The sequence below is a fragment of the Brachyistius frenatus genome, unplaced genomic scaffold (assembly GCF_029030835.1).
Source record: "Brachyistius frenatus isolate BFR_SWC_R1_liver_20210118 unplaced genomic scaffold, ASM2903083v1 Contig_79, whole genome shotgun sequence".
NCBI classification, from domain to species: Eukaryota; Metazoa; Chordata; class Actinopteri; family Embiotocidae; genus Brachyistius; species Brachyistius frenatus.
In genome coordinates, this window is record NW_027210678.1 from 728,674 (window position 1) to 753,578 (window position 24,905).

Genomic DNA, 24,905 nt, shown 5'->3' on the forward strand with positions numbered 1-24,905 from the left:
GAAAACCATCGTCTGTGAACACAGTTCATCGCTGCGTCCACAAATGATGTTAAAACTCTTAACATTTCACTTTCAAAACTCCAGAAACTGGTCTCCTCAGTTCCTCAACGTTTACAGAGTGTTGTTAAAAGAAGAGTTGATGCAGCTCAGTGGTGAACATGATCCTGTGTTGCTGCCAGCAAATTTAAAATGAGCAGATATTTTACTAAAATGTAATGATTAGTTTTATTTGCTGTGAACTTGATTTCCTGTTCCTTTAATCGACCGATTTGTTGACAGGAATCAGGGGAAGGTTTATGATTCTCTGATGATTAACTAGAAATACAAATGAAAGAATCGTCTCGCTGTAATAAAAGCGTGACTCGGTGCTGGTGAACCAGCCGGAGGACTTTGGACCGGTTCTGACTGCGGTTTCGTCTCCTGCGTCCTTTAGATCAGGTGTTCGGCTGCAGTCTGTCCAGCTTGTGTCACCAGGAGAGCAGCTCGGTGCCGGACTTCGTCAGGATGTGCATCGACCACGTGGAGAACAACGGTGGGTCAGCAGGAGGTGGTTCTGTTCACCTGCCTGTGGTGAAAACAAAGGAGGCGGGGCTTAATGCCCGGCGATACCACAGGTGGGCTGTGACTGTCAGAATGATGTGCAGGTGTTGATGAACACGTCTCCCCCCCCGCCCCGCCCCGCCCCTCTCCCCCCCGCAGGTCTGTGTGTGGACGGGCTGTACAGAGTCAGCGGGAACCTGGCTGTCATTCAAAAACTACGCTTCGCTGTCAATCACGGTGAGTCCCCGCCCCCTGAAGCTGCTGCTGTCCATCATTTAGAGAGTGTGTGTGCGGCGGCTCTGAACGAAGGATGTGTGTGTGTCCAGATGAGAAGGTGAACCTGTCGGACGGGAAGTGGGAGGACATCCACGTGACCACGGGAGCGCTGAAGATGTACTTCAGAGAGCTGCCGGAGCCGCTCTTCAGCTACGTCCTGTTCCACGACTTCATCGGCTCCATCAGTACGTCGGCGCCGTTCCCTCGCTCGGGTTCATCGTTCCACCGTTCCAGGTGGAACCCCACGCGTGTTCTTTCTGATGCTCTCAGACCGTGATGACTTTCTGTGTTTTATTCTGCAGAACTACCCGACTACAAGCAGCGAGTTCAGTCCATCAAAGATCTGGTCAGACAGCTGCCCAAACCGAACCACGACACCATGCAGGCTCTGTTCAAACACCTCAGGAAGTGAGACTAACATCTTATTTCATTCAGTAATTTTGTTTTATTTTATTTTGTTGACATTTCGTTTTTATTTGAATTGTTTTTGTTTTATTTTTATTTTATTTCTATTTTATTTCTCGCTCCTGGTTAGAATCGTTCTCGACTCATGAAAACATCGTTAATCACATAAAGTTGCAGGTTTGCAGTGATTGACAGGTCATTTATTTGAATTGCTGATTAATCTTATGAATATTGAAAAACAACCATCAAACCTGAACAGAGCTCAACGTCATGTGGTTTTTATTTTATAGCGGTGCAGACACATAAATGATTCCTCTATAATTTTTAGTGACATTTAATCAGGAGCAGAAATCAGCCGCTCAGAAGTGAAACTGAAGAGCTTCATGTTCAGCGTGTAAATCGATGTTCCTCCGAACCGACCGGCGGTTTTAAATGTTTGTTTCTGTCGAACCGTCTGCAGCTCGTTTATCAGTTCTGATGATGTTTTTATGTGAAACTTCTTCCTGTCAGAGTGATCGACCACGGCGAGGAGAACCGTATGACCACCCAGAGCGTGGCCATCGTGTTCGGCCCGACGCTGCTGCGGCCCGAAACCGAGACCTGGAACATGGCGGTCCACATGGTGTACCAGAACCAGATCGTGGAGCTCATTCTGCTGGAGTACGAGAACATTTTCGGCAGGTAGACGCCGGAGGAGGAGCTTCTCTTCTTCTCCTTCTCCCGCTGCAGAGCTCATCCTTTAATGCGGCCCGGCTCGGCCCGGCAGCTTCTCTTCATCTCGAACCAACCTGGCTTCACTCCGATCCGACGGCTTCGGACCAACGCAGCCAGAACATCGACGTTAAACCGACTAGCGACCAAAAAGTTTCGACTCTTTGCACTTTTCGTTTCTCATCTTCCTCCTGCAGTTTGTGCCGTTTTGCTGCAGAGGCGACGTCCTCCTGTCCGACACTGGATCCTCACACTGAAGGCACCGCGGGCCAAACTACTGACTGAGACCAAAGCAGGGGGGGCGGAGCCTCCGGAGGCGCCGGTGCCGCTCGACGCACCGGACTTGTAAAACTGTTTGACACCAAACTGTCGAACGAGGAGGGGGAAGACGGACGAACTCTTTTATCACCTTTCGTCTTCTTTTATTTTGAAATGTTCCGCTCTCTTCCTGCTTCTCTTTCTGCCACTTCCTGGACACGAGCTCCTCCGAACACGTGACAGGTTTCCACCACTCTGTATTAAATGTGCTCGCCACTTTCTCAGAACAAATCGTGTGCCGGCGGTCGGACGGTACTCGGCTGTAAAACGCTGATGCATCTGTACAGTGTTTGTGTGAGTGCATGTGGGGGAGGGGGGTGAATGAATGAATGGATTTAAAGACAATACATTGTACAAATAGTAAATATAAGTATAAATATGATTGGAGGGAGAAATCACTCTTCTGTGATTTTTAGGGTGAGGTTCACCTGCGAAACGCTGCCGGCTATCAAACTGGAATAAAAACCTTTAATGAAACAGCGTCTTTCTTTATTTTTACACTTATTCACACATTTGATGTCCGTTGGACCAAAACAAGGAGCACTTGTTAGATATGTCCAAATAATGAGCTTTAGAAGATATGAAGTCGACTCTAATCAGAACTTTAAGTTAAGTCAAAGTAAAAAGTTTGATTTGGCATCAAGGTCTTCGTATGTCAAACTTTTACATATCATGTGTCATAATTTACTCTTTTATTTTATTTAAATTTTTAAAAAAAGGTGATTTTCTTTAAACATTTAATCTTTCAATTTATAAATTTACAATTTAAGAAGTTACTGAAGCTGGAATAAAAAGTTTAATATTTAACTCTTGAGATTTAGTAGAGTGGAAATATAAAGCTGCATAAAGAAATACTTCAGATAAAGTACAAATACTTCAAACGTGTATTTGAGTAAATGGACTTGGTTACTTTACATTCTGCCTTTAAATCCTCATTTTCATCCAAGTGGAGCTGAAATGTTTAGTTGATTAATCGGTACGTTGACTAAGAAAGTTATTTAAACTTTTGATAATTGTTAAAAGATATTTTTATTAAATTTGAGGCTATGCTTTTTTTTTGTCTTTATTATTCTAATTTGGTTGTTTTTTTTAATCATTTTGAAGTTTGTACAATTAGAGAAAACGAACGTTTTGCACATTTAATCAAACTGATTAAGAAAATCAAAAGCCAATTAAAAAGTAAGGAAATAACTGAGTTACAATCCTACCTTATTCCTCCTTGTTGTTGTTTTTTATTTGTAGTTGATTATTTTTGTTCAGGCGATATGGTTTTTTATGGTTTTGTTTGTGATCTTCTTCTCTGCTCCCCAACATGTTTTGCAGTGTTGTTTATAATGAGGTTGCTGAGACTCTTTTCATCGGAGAGTAAAAAGCGTTTGTGAGCAGGTAAAATTAAAATTATTATTCTGCTGTGGAAATATCTCATCACTTTCCTTCCTGTTTTTTTCAGACCTCTGATTTTACACCTCGGATTCAATTAAATTGTATTTATAAAGATTATTTCATGGCACTTAACACAGAAATTATACAGAGAAACCCAACAATTCTCACATAAGCTAGGAGGAAAAACTCTCTTTAACAGGAAGAAACCTCAATGAAACCTCCTCCACATGTAGGACGTCCTGTTCAGAACCGGAGAACCCGTGTCAGAACCTCTCTGCTGTGTATTCTGGATCTGATGCTGTTACCCTCATTTTTCCAGGAGAGCAGTTTTGCTGAGCCGGCGGTTTCTTTTTTTAAGGTCTGTCCTACTTTAAATCGCTGCGGTTCGGAGTCGCTGGCAGAATACAGACTGTTAAACTGTTGTTTCCTAACGACTCGGACCTGAATCAGGTCGGGACCGGAGGGGGGGCCGGAGGGACCGGTGAGACCGGAGGGACCGGAGGGGGGGCCAGATGGACCGGAGGGGGGGCCGGATGGACCGGAGGGGGGCCGGAGGGACCGGAGGGGGGGCCGGAGGGACCGGTGAGACCGGAGGGACGGGAGGGGGGGCCAGATGGACCGGAGGGGGGGCCGGAGGGACCGGAGGGGGGGCCGGAGGGACCGGTGAGACCGGAGGGACCGGAGGGGGGGCCGGATGGACCGGAGGGGGGGGCCGATGGGACCGGTGAGACCGGAGGGACCGGAGGGGGGGCCAGATGGACCGGAGGGGGGCCGGAGGGACCGGTGAGACCGGAGGGACCGGAGGGGGGGCCGGAGGGGCTCACCTTCATCAGGCTGCGACATAATCAGAGCGAATTTATGGTTATAGACTGTAATTATAACTTTAATATAACTCGACTGGAAGCAGAATTTAAGGTTTTAATTTGACATAAAGTCACGTCCTGACGTTAATGTTTGAAGAAATATAGTGTTATCAGGTATTTTTCACTATTTTAATTCAATTAAAATGTCAAGAAATTGTAAATGTATTGATTTGCAGGGTAATAAACAGATTAATACACACTGACTTTAAACAGAGAAAAAGCAGCAAATCCTCTGATCTCAGAAGGTAAAAATCATCCAACAGCTGATTGTTTGCAGGACGTTCACAGATTTTAAAGCTTTGAAAGTCTTTATATGAGCGTTGCTATTGCAGCTGCAGTTTCAATGTCAGAAGTCGAGGCTCCGAGGGAGCAGAGACTTTTATATTCCAACGCCGACCTTGCTGCCCGTCCTCCAACTTATAATCAGCTCAAATACACTATTATCAACCGAGTTCAACCGAGGCGCCGCAGAACGAGGAGATTCCTCCGTTATCTCTGAAACTACAGGGTCGTCCACAGAGGGGACATCCCCCCTCCACCCCCGCCCCCCACCGAGGATCCACTTCACCCTCGGCACTTTGTGGTTCCCGCTGATAACAGCGAACTAAATATCTGCAGTGGAAACGATAAACAGGACGGAGCTGTCGTCCGACCCCATCGGGACTAAAGGAACCAGAATCGGACCCCGAAGACGCTCCCCGACCTCATCTTTAACACCATTTTAACTTCTGCTCCAACATATCTTTTTAACGTTTCATAAACTATAAAGCAGAAATAATATTTATTTTTAAACATCTTTTTGTGAGTTTGTACTAATGATCCATTTAAATGATGTTGATTTTGATGTGAACGAGCGGATTGTGAGTTTCTATGTTTTCTTGAAGTGTTTCAACTTTTATTTCTGAAACAGCTGAGTGACGACGTGTCAGAGGACGGATGGACAGACAGGTCAGCACAGTGTCTATATCTTCCCTCTCTCTCTCTGTGTGTGTGTGTGTGTGTGTGTGTGTGTGTGTGTGTGTGTGTGTGTGTGTGTGTGTGTGTGTGTGTGTGTGTGTGTGTGTGTGTGTGTGTGTGTGTGTGTGTGTGTGTGAGTGACAGGGACAGAAAGAGTTGTTTCCAGTCGTGGTCTCCGTTGCAGGTTGGTGGTGTACCGGTGCTGCTCGCTGCTGGTACCCCTTTGGAAGAGTCCGGTCTCTTCTGGATTCTATCAGGAGTTCTGGTTCCGCCCGGCGGCCGAGAGACTCTTTTTTTTTTGGGCACCTGCAGTTGGTCCTCTACGTCTCCGTGGCGATCCCGGAGCAGCTGTTCTGCTCGCTGAGCTTCACACCGCTGCCGCTCTGCGCTCTCTTCCAGTTTCACCGCCGGTGAAACCACGTAAATGCCGGTCGGCATCGTGTTCCGACTCCCTGCTGGACTTTACTGCATCTAAAGCAACGAGTCGGGGAGTTTTAGAGCGTTTCTGAAGGTCGCGCTGGGAAGAGATTGTAAAAGTTAAATCGGTGAAATGTCTCTTTTTTTGGAGTCTTCATGAGTCTTTTACTCGGATCATAGTAGATGTGACCTTCGAGTAAACAGTCGCTCTATAACAGGAATCCACATTTCACCAGCTGGTGAGAGTTAGTTGTGATAATAAAGAGATTTCCTCATTTCAGTGGAACTCTTTCTGCTGTAAGATAAATGAATTATAACGCATTTAAAATAATCAAAATATTTCAGATTTACTCCACAGAGTCTCCTCTTCATCATCCGTCTGCCGTCCGAGCGATGAACTGTGTTCACAGATGATGGTTTTCACAAGTGTTCCTGAGCCCATGCAGTGATTTCCACTCCAGAATAGTGTGTTTTTAATGCAGTGCTGCCTGAGGGCCCGAAGATCACCACCATCCAATATTGGTTTCCAGCCTTGTTCCTTGTGTTCAGAGATTTCTCCAGATTCTCTGAATCTTTTAATGATATTATGAACCGTAGACGATGAAATCCACTAATTCTTTGTAGTTTTACGTTGAGGAACATTATTCTTAGATTGTTGAACTATTTTCCAACCCAGTCTTTCAGAGAGTGGTGAACCTCTCCCCATCTTCACTGCTGATGAAGGCAGGTGTCTTGCCGGGTTTCACTTCCTACTGAGAACACATGTTCTACAACAGACCTTCTCTGGAGGGGGAGAAACTTCATTCTCCTTCAGGAATATTTTCTTCCTTTAGTATCTCAATTTCCCCCAAAGAGATTTAAAACACTAAAAATAAGTGAAGCTTTTCAAGAGAACAGGGCGAGGACGACGCCGGCGGAATAGAAATGAGACCGAAGGGGAAGAGTGCATCATGGGAGGTGAGAGGAAGAGCAGCATGTTGACTAACTCATTATAAAGGTCATCAGGGGCTCCTCTCCTCCAGCTGATGATTAATAACATCATTCAGATCAAAAGGCTGTTTAACTCCAGACCTCCAGAGAGGATGAGGTCATCAGAGAGGGGCGGAGCCAGCACCACTTCCTGCTCTCCAACCTGCTTTTATACCCTGTGAAGTCTGCAGCGACCTGATTACAGAACCACGGAGGACTTTCATCAAAAAACCCAAATCTACAAAACCAGATCAGAGAGCAGCTCCACCGACGGACAGAAAGAAGAGTTGAACCTCCGTATGAAGAGGAATCAGATTATTTATTCTGTCCTTCGTCTTCCTCACGTCCTTCTGGCTCATTTCATGAAGGTGCTGGCACATTAGACTCTCTCTCTGTCTCTCTGTCTCTCTCTGTCTCTGTCTCTGTCTCTCTCTCTGTCTCTGTCTGTCTCTGTCTCTCTCTCTGTCTGTCTCTCTCTCTCTCTCTCTCTCTCTCTCTCTCTCTCTCTGTCTCTCTCTGTCTCTCTCTCTCTCTCTGTCTCTGTCTCTCTCTGTCTCTCTCTGTCTCTCTCTCTGTGTGTGTTCAGCTGGCTCAGTTTAAACTTTAATTCCTGTCCTCTTCACTATGTGTGTAATTGTCCTGTTTCTTTATTGGCTGCAGCAGAGAGGAGGGCGGAGCTTCTTAAGGAGCGTTGGACAACCAGAGCGTGAGCCTTCAAGCGTCTTCGTGTCCAATCTTCATGACAGATTTTCTTATCGGACTTTTTAGTGTGCAGGAATATTTACTTTATAATATAAACGATCGTTTCTTATGATAATGGACATATTTGCGTGAAAGAAAATGTGGCTCCTCATCAGTGTAGTGAGGAGTTTTCCTCTTCGGTTGTCAGGGTTACGGCTCAGGCTTTCATTTGATGCAGGGCAGGAGGCGCACAGCAGCTTTTTATCAGAACTTTTTAGACAAAGATGAGAAAATCAGGTCGTTAAAAGCTGAAAAACTGAAACAAGGAGCTGAAAGACCCTAAAAGAGTCTCTGGAGCTGAGAGGAGCTGAAAGACCCTAAAAGAGTCTCTGGAGCTGAGAGGAGCTGAAAGACCCTAAAAGAGTCTCTGGAGCTGAGAGGAGCTGCAGACAGGTGATAAAAGCATCACTTGTTTTACACTGAAGGCCTCAGCGATGCCTTTGGTGCTCCGACCAGTTAAATGTGCTTTCTCCTTTAACCCCCACGACCTTTGACCTCAGCTGCCTGCAGAAGCTCCTGAGAACAAAGTTGGAGCCGAAACAAACTTTAAACTAAAACCTGTTCCAGTGGAATTACGAGGCGAGCTCGTCTTTGAAGTTTTACACACGACTTCATTGAGCCGTCCAGGTGGGAGATCCAGCGCCGCTTCCTAATGAAACGGCGGCCGCACAGAGCGCACATTAACGGCGTCCCGCGGCGCTGATCTGAGATCTGAGATCAAGGCGGCGAGAGAGCAGATGGAAACAGATTCAGACGATGTGTTCCAGCAGGTGGAGAGAAACTCCTCACGTTGTGTTAACAGACTGTTCTCGTCTTCGGGGACTCTCGGCTCCCCGCGCTCACTTTAACACCTCGGCAGTTAACGCTTCATTAATTAAGCATGCATCAGATCCACTCCTACAGAGCGCACGCTGTGTGTGTGTGTGTGTGTGTGTGTGTGTGTGTGTGTGTGTGTGTGTGTGTGTGTGTGTGTGTGTGTGTGTGTGTGTGTGTGTGTGTGTGTGTGTGTGTGTGTGTGTGTGTGTGTGTGTGTGTGTGTGTGTGTGTGTCAGCGCTACCCTCCTGCTTTTCAAATGCAAATATGAAGAAGCGAAGTCATTGTGTTGTTGGTGTTAACTTCTCCGCAGGGAAAATGTGGGATTTCTTTTTCTTTTTTTCCATTAAATTAAACTCAACATGAAATCCTGCCTTCATTAAAACCAAAAATTAATCTTTGATTTAAATTTCTTCAGAGAACGAATATTTTCTTCTATTGTTGTGTTGAACTGAAACAAACTGAGGATGACGGTTTGATCATTTATCTTTTTATCAGGAGAGTGAATGAGTTTCTAGTCGACTGCAGGGAGGCCGTTCGTCATCCGTAGTAGAAGTCGGTCGGTTGAAGTCGGTCGGTTGAAGTCGGTCGGTCGGTTGAAGTCGGTCGGTTGAAGTCGGTCAGTTAAAGTCGGTCGGTCGGTTGAAGTCGGTCGGTTGAAGTCGGTCGGTTGAAGTCGGTCGGTTGAAGTCGGTCAGTTAAAGTCGGTCGGTCGGTTGAAGTCGGTCGGTTGAAGTCGGTCGGTTGAAGTCGGTCGGTTGAAGTCGGTCGGTTGAAGTCGGTCGGTTGAAGTCGGTCGGTCGGTTGAAGTCGGTCGGTTGAAGTCGGTCGGTTGAAGTCGGTCAGTCGGTTGAAGTCGGTCGGTTGAAGTCGGTCGGTTGAAGTCGGTCGGTCGGTTGAAGTCGGTGAGGTCTGGTTTCAACTATTTTAAAATGATAAACTAAGGCAGCTCTTAAATGGTAAATAATGTTCTAGGACTTCATAACTTTATAGCAGATATTGACTCTAAAATGATTAATAACTTAGTCCTCCCACACTTCATTCACAGCTGTTTCTATAAATACTGGATTCCCACACAGACAATTTAACGTCTTTGTCGAACCTCCAACTGCAGTCCAGATTTATCTTTTCTTGTTTCCATAGACGTCTAGAACGGGTCAGAACCGGGCGTTCAAAAGAGAGTCTGGACTGACATGTTTGCAGGTTGAACTCTGGCTGCAGTCTGTTTGCAGGTAAATCATCACAGCTGTCATCTGGCTCAGAAGGAGCTGAGACTCAGACTCCTCCTCCTCCCTCCCTCTATCAGCTGCTCCTCTTCATCCACCTGTGCAGTTTCTCACCTGAAGGTCTCTGGAGTCCATTTGTGAAGAACCAGTAAAGTCTCCGGAGGAGAGAGAGCTGCAGCTCTGATCTCTGCAGTCAGTCTACTCACATGAAAAATGGTTCTGATCCAGAAGAGTCTTCAGCTGCAATACCAGCGAGTGCCACTAGAGGTCGGCTCCAAAAAGCCTCCGGCTCCATAGACTCCCATTCAACTTCTCTCATCAAATCCAAAGTGAATAAAATGTGTCCATCAGTTATCTCGGTGTTGTTAGCTAAAGTCACTCCTTCTTCTTAGTTTTCTGGAGGTCCATCTGAAAATAATCCCTCATTCATTAGAAAAGAAGATTCAAGAAGACCTGTTTTTGGGGGCGTGTCTGTTTGATTGACAGGCCTGTGGTGCAGTCAGGTTACAGCTATCGGTGGGCGGGACGTAGTATCGTCAGGTTTCCGATCAGATCGGTCAGATCCACCGCTGGCTCCTCCCCCAGCTCGTCCAAATATGGTCACTTCCTGCTCCTCCAGCCGGTTCATCATCCTGCTTCTTTATCTCTGTTGGTTTTATTTATATTTGTCAGTGAGAATTCTGTTGAAATGTGGATTATTCATCTCTCTTCCTCACTACGACCTGCAGCTGTATCGATGGCGATGAGGAGCTGCGACTGAAAGGACGTTCAACAACATGAAATCACAGCAGGAAGACGATCTCAGTGATTCCCGTTAAACTCCTGTTCATCAGTAATTAATGAAGAACATGATTCATTTCCTCCGGATAATTGAGCCCATGATTTTGGGCTCAGACGAATTTCTTCTCCAAAACATTTTTAATGAGGGAGTCAAATTGAAATGCTATTTTCAGGTTTAATGAAAGCCTTTTTTCCCCTCTATTCCTTTAATTAATCCATTAATGCACCAAAATCGTGATTCTGTTTTCACCGCCGTTCTCCACCGAGCGCTGACTGACGAACTGATTAATTTCTCCTCAGCGAAATTAAAAGTTTTTCTCCTTTCGGGCTTTACTGGACGTCCTCGTTCAGAAACATGACTGAATTTAAAGTGTGTGAAATCCACGTGTGTCCCAGTAAACCGCAGTTAATCAATGGATTATCAGGGAGGATATCGGCTTACTGAACATCTCATTTAATAACCTTCAAATGTAAGAAATCTGATTTTAACCCCTGAAGTCCTGGTTATTTATAAATTATAACGTGTGGAGTTTTCGATGAGTTTTCTTGTTATCAGGCTCCGTATTTAAATATCAGACTCTTTAATTAGAGGAAACACTGCTGGGTTCAGATTTCAGCTCTTCAGTTTTGACCTCAGTTTATATCCTGCAGAAAATCAGCTTGTTCAATAATTTCCACTTTTTGTTTTATGGCCTCCAGCTTTATCAAAAGTTTCACCTTGATGGAGAAGAAAGCAGAATTTAATATAATGATGTCTGCCATGTTTCATCTGTTATTCTGGGGTTTAGTTTTTTGTGTTCATTCCTGGACCGTCAGTTCTGTGTCACTCTGATCAGTTTTGTTCCAGAAGAATTGAAATCCTCTGAAAGCGAACAGGATCGGCGACGTCTCCGTCTGTCGTCTACCATCAGACTTGAAGGCTGAAACAGGAAGTCTTCCTCTGAGCTCAGCGCTTCACGCTCCTCTTCTGAAACACCTGCAGGCTGGTTTTAGACGTTATTCAACCCGACGCGCTGCATAGAAACAATTCATATTTATAGCATCAGACAGGAGGAGGTGAGGGGAGGTCAGATAGGAGGAGGTCAGACAGGAGGAGGTGAGGGGAGGTCAGACAGGAGGAGGTGAGGGGAGGTCAGATAGGAGGAGGTCCGACAGGAGGAGGTGAGGGGAGGTCAGATAGGAGGAGGTCCGACAGGAGGAGGTGAGGGGAGGTCCGACAGGAGGAGGTGAGGGGAGATCTGACACCACGACTCCCTCCAGGATTTGAACATATGTGATGTGCAGCATGATTTTTTTTCACAGGAAGCGATTACATATTTATGAATTAATCAGGTGACTCTTAATACAACATTTCATGTCTTTCTGAATTTGCAACTTTTTCTAATTCCTGCAATTTTAGATAAAAGAAACTCACTTAAAACTCCACAAATTACATCGACATTTTTTTTTTGCAGGGACTGATGCAAAGTAAAAGTAGTTCCTGCAGAGATCTAACAGACGCAGCAGGAACACAGAACTTTAAATATGCAGATGAATTTCTCCGTGGAGGTTGAACCGACCCTGAAGCGTCCAATCAGAACTCCTCTGTGGAGAAACGTGCTGCTGTCTTCATCCGACCGGCCTGGAGGCGTCGCAGCGTCTGTCAGCGAGGGGTTAAACCTCAGATCTCCATCGATCCGCTCAGAACCAGAACCAGAACCAACAACCGGTCCGGTTCTGCTGCAGCTGCTCGTTGCACCTTTTAGCAGGTTTTTATTCAACTCGTTAGTTCTCTGACGTTTAAATTAAATCCAGACAGAAGAGTCATTATTTGAGTCGTTGAAAGTGTTTTTGTCAACAACCTGATTAATATTTCATATTCTCAGATCGTCAGACTTCATTAATCATCTGCTTCTCTTTGCTTTTAAAGACTTCATGGAGGTCGCTTTGTTTCCTGAATCTGATGACACAGAAAGTTCTGTAGTCGTATTACCGACGTCTAACAAGATGAAACGTTCAGGATGTTTTCTGCTGAAAGTCTGAACCGAGCTTCTGGTTTTGGTTCCATTTGATCCGGTTCGTTCTGGTTCCGTGTTCTTGTGAGTGCGTTTCATGCGTCCCGTACCGGCTGCTGATTGGCTCGTAGACGGCGAGCGTCTGACGGCGGCGTGCTGTCGTGCAGCCGGGAGACATTTTCTGTTTGAACGGAGAAAAATAAATGATAATAACATGAATATTATTGTTATTACTCCTCTCAGAAAATGAGCTGTAACTTGTGGCATCTTTATTTGTTGTGCGTTTAACATCACTTTCAAACGTTCGTTTTATGGTCATGAAAACAAGCTTCCTGTTTTCACTCAGTGATTTTCTTTTCTTTTTTCTTTTTTTTTCAAATTAAAACATCTTTTCATTCGTTAAAATTTAAAAATTAACAATTTAATGTGGCTGTAATTTATATCCTGAGCGAGGAGCTGATCCAGAGTCTGTGTGACTGAGTGAGATGAGGTTTATGTTTTCCAGTTAAAAGCAGCTCAGAGGGAAATAATGTATTAATACAGTATTTATATTCAGTTTGTCATTATTTTAATTTCACAGATTTTTACTTTCATGCAGTAAAAGTTTTCCAGTTGGAAAGACTGCAGGCGTGTTTGTCAGATCTGCTTCACGTATCAAGGACACCCACCCCCACCCCTCCTCCTCCTCCTCCTCCTCCTCCACCTTCTACCTTGATGTGTTATTGATGAGCTTCAGCGTGAGGCCACGCCCCCTCCGTGTTTCTGAAGGTTGTGAACGTGAGAAAGTCTGTAAAGATGACGCTCCGCCTCGTCGCTGCTGGCGATGAATGCCAACAGTCTTTTGAACGTCTTCAGCGTATAATGTGTCGTACTCCTGTCCTGACAGATTTCTGGAAGTGGATGCCAGCTGGAGCAGTTCTTCTTCAAGAGGATGACCAGAGCATCGATCATCCTGTGAGCTACTTCTCACGAAAGTTCAACAAGCACCAACTTAGGTACTCCACAATAGAGAAGGGAGCTCTAGCAATGTTGTTCACCCTACAACATCGAGGCCTTCAACTTCCAAACTTAAAATATTACTTCTGGGCTGCAGAAATGAAACCTTTGATAGCGTGGATTCAGAATAACACAAACACTCGCTGGCTTAATATTGAGAGAAACTTAAGCCCAGAGCCCTTACAAATTTAGACTTTTTTAGATGCAGCCATAAAAGATCTGGCAGAGTGGACTAAAGTCACTCTTAAAACCTGGAACAAAATACAGAATACAGAATACAGAATACAGAATACAGAATACAGAATACAGAATACAGAATACAGACAGCTTCTGGGCTTCTGAAGTTAATTTCACCATTAACAAGCATTGGATCTATGAAGACCTTCACACCTAACGACCTCGATACGGGCTGCAGAAGGTGGTCAGATATGAGACTGGTTTACCTGCACCAGCTATTTAATGAGGACAACCTCAAGACATTCGAGCAGCTGAACAAAGATTTTGATCTCCCCAAAACAGACTTCTTCAGATATCTACAATTGAGAACTTTTCTAACAACACACAAAGGTGGGGAAAGCTTGTGAAACGTACGCATATAGAAAGGTTTTTAATAGAAATACAGATGGGGAACGAAGATAAGAAAACAAGAAGTAAACTATATAACATATTTCTATCTATGAACATATTCCCTACGGATAAAGCAGAGATGGAAGGCGGAAATGAACAAGGTGATACCAAAGAATACCTGGGAGGAAAGATGGACACACAGCAGGGGGCGCTGTGCTGTGCGGGGTGCACCTGGCTGAGCTGTGCTGTGGCGCCCCCTGCTGTGTGTCCACTGGGAGGTGGCGAGGTGCGACTGAAAGACTTTAAATGTTTGAAGGACTTTAAATATGTTGGTAGACTCACCTGACGTGTTTCCTCCAGCGGTCCTCCAGGTCGAAGCTGGAGGATGTGGACCAGGCTGTCGCCATGGTGACAGGTGTTCGAGTCGGGCGCTACACCTTCAGACTGACTCTGACCAGAAGGGGGCGACAGACAGCACCTCACTGACCCTCAGGATCCAGGAAGGTGAGGTAACGTCACGTGTTTAACGTGATGGGTGAAGTCCGCTCTACGGGGTTTCCAACGGACACCAGCAGGGGGCGACCTGCAGGCAGACGATAACATGGTTAGTTTATGATGGGCTGAAAAGAAAAGCAGGGGGCGCCGCTGAGCAACACACAGCAGGGGGCGCCGCTGGGCAACACACAGCAGGGGGCGCCGCTGAGCAACACACAGCAGGGGGCGCCGCTGGGCAGCACACAGCAGGGGGCGCCGCTGAGCAACACACAGCAGGGGGCGCCGCTGGGCAGCACACAGCAGGGGGCGCCGCTGAGCAACACACAGCAGGGGGCGCCGCTGGGCAACACACAGCAGGGGGCGCCGACGCGCAGCGTGCGAGGGCCCGTATATCAATGCTTGCAGTTTTAATTAGAGCTCGAGCACAGAAGGTGCGAAAGTCCTATTGTTATTGTTATTGTTATTGTTATTGTTATTCGTAAAATTATTATTCTCGTTCCTTATTTTTCTCTGCAAAGAACTGCATTTTTGGAGGCTTCATCATATTCAAAAACTCATGAAAGTTTTTACACACATCTCTCCTGGCGAAAAATGTTGTATTCTAGTGGAGTCGCGAGTGGGCGTGGCCAAATGGCTCGCTAGCGCCCCCTAAAGTGATGCCCCTGCGGCCACATTTACCTACATGCACGAAATCCGGTGGACACGTGTATCACACCTAGACGCACAAAAAAGTTACATTGCACCGTTACGTCAACTCGACAGGAAGTCCACCATTTTGAATTTAGTCGCCATTTTGGGCGATTTGCACATTTTGTACTTTAACAAACTCCTCTGAGGGATTTTGTCGGACCGACTTGAAATTTTCTCTGTCCTGTCTTAACACCTGGGAGATGAAAAGTTGTTAAGAATTAGTTTTTCTGTGCACAGTTAAAATGTTTGGGATTAAAAGTTATTGAAAGAATTTGTTTTTGTCGATACATGTGCCCGTGAGAGGCGGCCATTTTGAGTGTCTCGCCATGAAACTACGAGTTGCTTTAAATCTTTAAATCTTATGTACATGGACCGACCTTCTCCAAACATCACAGGTATGATAACAGCCCCGCCCTGAAGACCCCTGTGGGGTAATATTCGCTCATTGTCATAGCGCCCCCTGTTGGGCACTGGAAATAACACTTTTCATACTTTCACATTCTACATCGAGCTGGTTGATCCCATGAACGTAATAACCTAAACATGTAGTTGAGGAGGCGGGCAGGAGGGTTGACGGACAGCTGCACGTTCAGACTATGGATGCTCTGTGATGTCAGATTCAACCCTTCAACCACTGACGGTCCGGCTGGCCTCCTTTCTTCTTTGGTTCACCTGGTAGATCCACGTTTCTTCAAACACTCACGTCCACTAGAAAACAAGGAAGTGGAAGCGTATTGAGTGTTGTACCTCTGAGCTGAAGTTCGTGGGTCAAAGTTCGACTTTAATTTGAGAGCTCTGATCAACATAGTAAATTAGTTCAGTTTTAAAATGTTGGTGTGAGCAAGACTTTCCTTTAAATTGTTGTAATTATCACCAAGTTAGTGTGATAGTAATTTTTTTATGGAATATTATAAAAATTTATATTTTAGAAAAAGCTCTTATCTTGAGTTTTAGAAACAAACAGGATGATTCAGTGATCAGATTAAATCTTCTCGTTCTTCTCAGTATTTATCCAGACAAACAGAGAAATATGAACACATCAGTGATATTGTCACAGATATTCTCATCTGTTTTGCATGAATTTTCATTTCTGCCTCGTTAAGTATGAAGAAATATTCCCAAAGTTGTTGTTAGAGAAATTATCAACGGAAACTAAACGGAGCTGCAGATATTAAAGATGCCAGCGGGATAAATTCAATAATTAAAAACTCATCTACATTTTATTATTACCTCTCAGACCGGCTTATTGTCATGCAGCTCTGCTCTCTGTGGTTCAAACCTCCGATCAGCTGTTCTCGGAGGTTACCATGGTGAAGGAGAAGCCTCCGTTGATGAGTTCAGTGGTGACATGTTGCTGCTCCGCCACAGCTTCACAAATCCCTCCTTGAGGTGATGGAGCAGGTGAGCAGGTGAGGTGATGGAGCAGGTTTGGTGATGGAGCAGGTGAGGTGATGGAGCAGGTGAGCAGGTGAGGTGATGGAGCAGGTTTGGCGATGGAGCAAGTGAGGTGATGGAGCAGGTTTGGTGATGGAGCAGTTGAGGTGATGGAGCAGGTGAGCAGGTGAGGTGATGGAGCAGGTGAGGTGATGGAGCAGGTGAGCAGGTTCGGTGCTGACGGATTGACTGGTTGGAGGGAAGCCACCAGGTCTCTGGTGTCCACTGGGTCTCTGGTGTCCACCGGGTCTCTGGTGTCCACCGGTCATCTGCAAAACTCAGCTTTTATTCCTGTTCGGGCCAAAATGTGGACAAATATAAACAAAGTTAAAGTGCAGGGAGTTGGACGGGCTTCCTGTAAGCTGTCCAATCAGAAGAAAGTAGGCTTTTAAGGAGGCGTGGCCTTAAAGAGACAGGAACAAACTGAGGGGCTTGTTAAAGGGCCGGTATGAACAATGGTTCTGATCCAGAAGTGTCTTCAGCTGCAATACCAGCGAGTGCCACTAGAGGTCGGCTCCAAAAAGCCTCCGGCTCCATAGACTCCCATTCAACTTCTCTCATCAAATCCAAAGTGAATAAAATGTCGGCGTGTCGTAGCTGTTGTGCCATTGTTTTCTTTAAAAAAAAAGAAAAAGATGGAGTCTTCGCTCGTTCAGGAATTCGGTTCTTTGTCTGAGGCAGAAATATGATCAGCTGTTCCTGCAGATAAATGTGAATTTTCCTCTTTCCATCGGTCCTCGTGTGTGTGTGTGTGTGTGTGTGTGTGTGTGTGTGTGTGTGTGTGTGTGTGTGTGTGTGTGTGTGTGTGTGTGTGTGTTATCTGACCCCCTGCTGTGTGCGCTCTCACTAGTTTTTCATTATCAGACTTGATGCTCTGCGGTTAGAAAAATGTAGAAAATCTGCTGAACTGAGTCGACAGAAAAAAACAAAAGTCTAAAACCTGTAGTTTATCAAATTAAGGCAGTGTTATGCTACTTGTTACTTTTAAGATATAAATAATCTTTTATTTTGAAAGCCAGATGCATGCTGAAATTAGTCGAGAACATTTTTTGCTTCACAATCAGACTGAATTGCTGTTTTCCTTCATTATTCACTCATTTCCTGTCGTTCAGAGTGAAACTGAGACAGGAAGCAAGAAAACGCACGAAATATATTCAACCTGCTTTGTAATCATTCAGAATGATTCACGCTCACTAACTTCCATTCAGACCGTCGTCCCATCACGAGACGTCCGGACTGATAACCGTCACGTTCAAACCGAGTGACTGAGAGTTAAATAACAAGCAGATTGTTGTTTACAGGATTGTTGACAAACATTTAATCGTTAAAATAAACAGGAAGTAGCTCCGCTTTACAAACAGTTGTTGTGTGTGCGTTTTCTCTTCGTCTGCTTCATCCATCTGATCCTGATGTTCCTCAAACGTTTATCTGAAACACAAAACACACGTTCAAGTATATTTACTCTCCTGAATATTTGTTTGTTTTGTTTCAGCTTCACGACAGTTTTTAAAAAACTGGATGATTTTCTTGCAGATTCAACTTCAAGATGCATAAATCCATTTTTAAATGATGCTGTTGATTAATTAATAGAAAATCAATTTGCAAAAAGGTTTTAAACCATTTTGTGGTCCAGATTGAGATTTTCTGCTTTTGCTTCATTATTTTAATAAATTTGTGATTTTTCAGATTTTAAATTATTTTTTTCTGACAAAACAAACTTGTTTATTTGTTCATTTTTCCTGTTTACACACGAATGCATCAGGAATCATCGACTTCTTTGTACCAGCGGACTGTTTGTTTTTCTTTTGCCTTGACTTTTCTTTTGATGCTTTTAAGTTAATTTGTCATGATTTTTATGTCTTGAAGTATTTTTCCAGATTTTTAGGATTTATCATCATCATCTGTTCTCTGAACATTTCAGCAGGAAACCTTAAAGATCATTTCGCTCATAACTGAATGATGAATAACGGATCAGAACGTTTACAACAACCGTGTGAAGTGCGTGAACTCACCGGTGGGGATGCTCTGCGTCTCCTCCATCATGCAGCAGAGCTCCAGTTCCTTCAGCCGGATGGAGAGCTCGCAGATGTCGTCCGCCTCGGCGTCCAGAGGTCGGAGGTCGTCCAGAGGTCGGAGGTCGGGCGCCGCCTCGGGCCTCGGTGTGGAGGAGAGTTTCCTGGAAGAGGTCATGTGTTTCAGGTGGAAGAACGGCCAGACGTCCGTTCCCTCCGTCCGGTCGTGGATGGAGGGGAAGAAGCCGACGGCAGCCATTTCACTCAGAGTGCATCGTTTCTGTTTGGATTCAAAGTGGAGAACTTCCATCTTTCAAATGTTCCAGAACCAGAAGGAGGTCCAGCATCACGGAAACGTGAAGCAGACTTCCTGACTTTTTAAAACCACAACGATGTTGGACTTTATCAAGTTTTATTTGTTAGTGTTTGTTTTTATTTATTTGTTGATGTTGTGTTTAGGGGTGGGGGGGGGGGGGGGTCTGTGGAGCAGGAGGTAAAGCAGGTCCTCCTTTTTTATGAGGTTGCAGATTTGATTCTTTCAGCAAAATGTAAACACAATTAAAAAAAAGATGTAGTCTCGTCTGCATGTCGGTATTTATCATCGATCAGTCATTTAAAGTTTGAATAGTCAAGAGGCTGTAAGACGCACATAGTGTGTGTGTGTGTGTGTGTGTGTGTGTGTGTGTGTGTGTGTGTGTGTGTGTGTGTGTGTGTGTGTGTGTGTGTGTGTGTGTGTGTGTGTGTGTGTTTGCAGGGTTTATTGCCTGAAGCAGCCTGCAGAGTCTTTGAAACTGCTTTTTATTAAAGAGCTCCGGGGTGAAGAGGAGCTTTCTGAGGAAGAGGCGGCGCGCGCTGAGCCCCCCCCCCTCTCTCCATCTCCTCCTCCTCCTCCTCCTCTCCCTCTCTCCTCTCACTCCCTCTCTCTCTCTCTCTCTCCTCTCTCTCTCTCTCTCTCTCCCTCCCCCTCCTCCTCCTCTCCCTCTCTCTCTCCTCTCTCTCTCTCTCTCCTCCCCCTCCTCCTCCTCCTCTCCCTCTCTCTCTCCTCTCACTCTCTCTCTCTCCTCCCCCTCCTCCTCCTCCTCTCCGCTCAGAGGAGATCTCTCTCGGAGCTGGAGAGGAGAGGTCGTCCGTGTCTCTCCTCCTTCATCATGGATGTGGGGACTGAAGGAGTCGCTGGGATTATCGTTCGGTTCCTCCTGCTTCTGTGCAGCTCGCGCGGGACCACCGGAGAAGGTGAGGCGGACTGTGCGCTTCATTTTGATTTATTTTTTATTTTTTATTTTTTGAGGGAGTCCGGGCAGCGCGAGGAGCCCGGAGAAGGAGGCGTTAAACCCCGGGCTTCATCTCCTCTGTTCACGGGTCTCCTGCTGTCGGGATTCTCTCATATTTCACTCTTTTATTAACTCTAATAATCTGGAAAACTGCTGATCTTGAATATGTTATATATTCAGCGGCGTCTCGTGCGTCTCCGCTGCGTGAAAAGGAGAGTTAAAGTGGTCTTTAATGAATTTCTTTATTCTTAGAGTAACATTTGGATTCATTAAAGATTTGAATGACGTGTTCGGTGATTGTCAGACTGATTCTGGATCAGAGGTCTCGTGTCTCGTGGTAACTTGTCCTCCGGTTTCATGAAACGAGGTGTCGTGTTTGCGCTTCTGGATGATTTGGTGCTCAGACTCCGGAGAGTGAAGCAGTGAGAGGGAGGATGGATGGAGAGGTGGGAGTGTTTCTGGATCAGAACCAGGGCTAAAGCTGGGTGTCGGTGTCGGTGTCGGGGTTCGGTACGTGAAGCAGGGCGATGCTGCTGTCTTTTCCCGCCTCAGAGAGGAGCAGGGAGATCAAATGGGTTTGTCATTTTTCATAATAATGATAGTTTTTAGGAAAAAAAAAGTTCATTACACTCACATGAATACATGAATGATTCTCATATTGTACCTCAAGCGACCAACTGTGGAAGTTTCCCTGTGACATCTATTATTTTATTAATTTATTCATTACTCTATTAACCTATCAATGAGATTGTAATTAAGATGTTTTGGAATTTAGGGACAGACAAGACACCCAAAAAAACATGTCCTAGTTATGAGCTAATTGCCACAAATATGACAAATCTAGGAAAAATAAAAACATTTGGAAGTGATGCAGCGACCCACATTTTGTATTTATTGATATTTAAAAAAAAAAAAAAAAGATACCAAAAGAGTAGCTTGTAAATATCGATCGCGCCGACCGCTGAAATCCCGGGAGAGCTGGAGACAGCATCTCGGTCCTGTCCTCCGTCCGGTCTCCATCTTTCCCTCCTGGATCACCTCTCGCTTTAAAAACTCCCGCCGTGCAGCCGTCGTTGCTCACCTCCAGAGTTTGATGTTAAAAACTCTAGTTTGAGGTCTCTGAGGTTTTTCAGACTCTTAAAACCCGCGAGGCTGAATTTAGTGGAAACGCTGCTCGACATCTTGAATATTCCCACTTTGATGGAAGCGAGCTGCCATGAAAATACAAAAAGTGTTGGTCGTCTGAATTCACCGGGATGTCTGAGCTTCTGCAGGATGATGAACGGTTTGACTCTCGAAGGCTGTTTTCGTTTCTCAGATCTCAGCTTTAATCTCAGTTTTAGACGTTTTAGACGAGTTTCAGTCCAAAGAACCGACACGTGATGTAGAAACATGGAAAAAACCTCTCGAGTCTTCAGTTAAACTCCTGAAACCAACAATATCACCTGTAAATAGTTTTTAAAGAATGGCAGCTGGAGATGGATGACGGGTGTTTTTGAATTGTACTGATTACAGGAATCTTCGTGGAGGTGAATGTGACGGTTGCTTTTGACCTTTGACCCCGCGCTCGGAGACGCAGGCGGTTTTAAGTCTGAAAGAAAAAGAAACCTCAGAATATAGTTAGAATTGAAGCTGAAAGACCACATGTGTACAAAGATGGAGAGCTGCAGGACGGTTTGATGCAGAATGAAGCGAAAGACGAGCAGAACGGCTCCTGAAGAACAACACTAATATAATCAGAGGTTTCCTCATTATTCCTCTCTGGTCCCGACTGTTCTTCTTCCCCTCTCTGTTTGTTGGTAGTCTGCTGTTGTCTCTAATTGTGCCCTCAGAAAGTTGTTTTTTTTTGTTCGGACTTGTTTTAATTCCTCCCAGTGCTGCAGTTCTTTGACTTCTGTATTAATTACTGAATTTAATTAACTTTGCTGTATTGTTGTTTCTCTGCTGCCTTCAGAAATCCTCCTGCTTCTTTGATTAGTTGGATTTCAGCTGCTTCTGTTCCTACTTTTTAAATGATGAAACTTTTTTTGTTCTCTGCAAAATTGTGGCGTGTTCATAAGCAGCCGGGAAGTCGGAAAGTTGAGGAAATGCACCTGAACGTTTGTCTAACTGGGAAGAGTTCGAGTTTTTTGAGTGTCGGATTTCTGGCGCTGAATGTTGATCTGAGAGCGACTGATTGTGAGGAGCTGCAGTCACCGCTGATGTTCGCCAGGTAGCCATGGAGATCAGTTGCTGCAGGATGCGGTCGCTGGTGATTCGCTGCCTCTCACCCTGCTGTTAGTCTGCACAACATCTGCACATGTGGTTTATGGAAGCTGCTTATTAAGCACTTTCTTCCCTGGATGGACAGATATTCACCCGAACACTCGAAGCTTCCATGATGCCTTTTATTTACCTTGTTTAACCAGGAAAAGAAAGGACCGGGACAGGCAGTCATACCAGGACATTACAGAGTATTATTGTTATGATAAAAATGGGCCACATCGACCTGATGGACAGGCTTTAGGACCCAGAGGAGCATCTGCCATTTAAAAAGCCATCACCAAAACCAAAGATATGAAGCCACTGGCTGAAAGCAATAACCTGTCCTTCAGAGCCCTCCTGCAGCTCATCGCTCACTTCATAATCATCCACACCGACTTTTCACACACAAAAGTGTTCAGAGCTTCCAGGTCTGAAAAGTAAAGTCAATGCAGAAGTATCTTCAGCTGCAATACCAGCGAGTGCCACTAGAGGTCGGCTCCAAAAAGCCTCCGGCTCCATAGACTCCCATTCAACTTCTCTCATCAAATCCAAAGTGAATAAAATGTGTCCATCAGTTATCTCGGTGTTGTTAGCTAAAGTCACTCCTTCTTCTTAGTTTTCTGGAGGTCCATCTGAAAATAATCCCTCTGCTGGCTCCTCCCCCAGCTCATCCAAATATGGTCACTTCCTGTTCCAAAATATCAAGATGGTGACGGACAAAATCAGAACCAATAAACACTTTTATGTGACCGTTTACAACTTGCATCTGTAAAGTCACCCGGTACTGATCCAGGACCGGACCGGTTCCTCCTCTGAGTGAAATATCGGTCAGAAAGATGTGCAATTATCAGTTTTTCTGAACTCATTGATCCCTGACAGAAGTTTTTAGTCTCCCTGTTGGCGTCTTCAGTAACTCTCTCTCTCTCTCTCTCTTTCCGTTTCATCCGTCTTCCTCGAGGTTTTTTATCTCTGAGCTGATTCAGAGCTGCTCGAGTGTGTTCGCTATAATCACAGCCTAATGACAGATAATGTCAAGAGCACTAAATGACTTTAATCCTCCTCTAATAGCAGATAATACCGCTGCTCTCCTGCTGTGTGTGTGTGTGTGTGTGTGTGTGTGTGTGTGTGTGTGTGTGTGTGTGTGTGTGTGTGTGTGTGTGTGCGTGCGTGCGTGCGTGCGTGTGTGTGTGTGTGTGTGTGTGTGTGTGTGTGTGCTGATTTGCATTTCTGGTCCCCGGTGGTTAAACGATGCTGACTCACCAGTTCCTCTGAGTCACCGCCGGCCGACTGATAGAATAAAAACTTTCTGTACTTCCTGCGGAGACAAACAGACTTCCTGTCCTGCCTGAGAGTCAAAATATGAAGCTGAAAGTTCAGATTAAATTCATTCATATTCACGTTCCACCCTTGTGATTAAACTTTAAGAGCTCTGATTTGACGGACAGGTCGTCACGTTTTTTTTTCTTGCCTTGAATTTAGTGACCGGTGTCTCATCTAATTAGGCCGTGAGATCTGCATGCTTTGGTTAGTTACGCGCTGCGTGCCGAAGGAACGGCTTGATTATTCAGGCCGCTGCAGGCTGGAGGGATTTAATATGAGTTAGAGTAAATTATTGAGGCGCTGCAGGCTGAACGGTGAATTCAGGGCCGTTATTAGTCACCCGCCGAAGTCTATTCAGAAGGAGCTGGTTATTTAAGCTGCCGAGGCTCTGGGGGAATATTAGGAGAGCGTGATTAAATCTCATGAAGTGTCCCTCATCTGCTCCGGGATTAATCTGGGCAGGAAAAACGCTCAGTGTAAATGTGAAGTCGTTTCAGGTGTGGCTCCGCCCCCTTCTCACCGGAGTTTATCGCTTTTTATGTAAAGGAGGAACAATGCGGCTGCGGGTCGGTGTGAATGTGGAGATTCATGAGGGCAGCGACGGGGAAGAAGGGAAAGTAGCGGAGGATAAGTCCCCCGTCATATTTCTTCTTTAGTGTCATTTATGGAAACGTGTGGAGTCGGGAATGAGAGCTGAAGGAGTCAAGGCCGCAGAACTAACGAGAAGCCTCGCGGTCACGGACGTGGATTTATTAACCTGAGAGCAGGAAGTTAAATGAGCAGCCGACACGTGTTTGTTCAAGGCCGTCACACGACGATGAAGTCGTCCATCAAACGCCGCCGTCGCCATCGACGACTTGTTGATGTTTCGAGTGTCAGCTTTGATCCGCGAAGTCGTGATACTCCATCAGACAGCGCAGACGCTAAATAGATTTTACACTTAAAACTCTATTTGCTGCTGCTCACATATCAGTTACGACGGCCATAATTCGATTTTATACGGCGGACATTAAACTTACCGACTGCAACTATATTATTTATCAAGGTCACCTTCAGACTCTGGTACCGCCGAGAGGAGACCTGTCCATCAGGAAAAGTCTCTGCTGCAGTTTTATGATTCAAAGAATTGAAACTAGGTCACACAACAACAACAACAACAACAACAACCAAACAACACAAACAACAACAACAACAACAGAACCTGTTTAACACCCTCAGTAAACACACAGATTCTTCTGTCTAGCAGCACCAGTGGAAAAGAAACACAGGAACAGCTGCAGCTTCCTCAGATGACTTCATTGAGGTGATGTGACTTCATCAGATGAAGGAGGAGGAAGAGAAAGAGAAGGAGGAGGAGGAGGAGGAGGAGGAAGAGGAAGGAGACCAGAGTGTGAAGGACAGTAAAGAACATTCTGTAGATGGGAACAGAAATAACAGAGATCCAGGAGAGGACATGAGGAAGAGGAGGGAGTGGAGAGGACA

At 45.2% G+C, this 24,905-nt stretch overlaps 2 protein-coding genes across 8 annotated transcripts in view; both read left to right on the forward strand.

Annotated features, from left to right (window-relative positions):
- The window catches only part of arhgap12a (Rho GTPase activating protein 12a), a 33,643-nt gene extending 31,663 nt beyond the window's left edge, over positions 1-1,980 (forward strand). For all 6 annotated transcript variants that reach the window (XM_069708872.1, XM_069708874.1, XM_069708873.1 and 3 more), the window contains 5 exons: positions 434-532; positions 700-777; positions 867-1,001; positions 1,119-1,224; positions 1,732-1,980. In XM_069708872.1, the coding sequence (XP_069564973.1) occupies positions 434-532; positions 700-777; positions 867-1,001; positions 1,119-1,224; positions 1,732-1,906 (593 nt within the window). In that variant the 3' untranslated portion in view covers positions 1,907-1,980. The remainder of the gene's footprint in view (positions 1-433; positions 533-699; positions 778-866; positions 1,002-1,118; positions 1,225-1,731) is intronic.
- A 17,638-nt stretch (positions 1,981-19,618) lies between these two features.
- The window catches only part of LOC138626888 (contactin-associated protein-like 4), a 54,815-nt gene continuing 49,528 nt past the window's right edge, over positions 19,619-24,905 (forward strand). For both annotated transcript variants that reach the window (XM_069708861.1, XM_069708863.1), the window contains exon 1: positions 19,619-19,821. In XM_069708861.1, the coding sequence (XP_069564962.1) occupies positions 19,737-19,821 (85 nt within the window). In that variant the 5' untranslated portion in view covers positions 19,619-19,736. The remainder of the gene's footprint in view (positions 19,822-24,905) is intronic.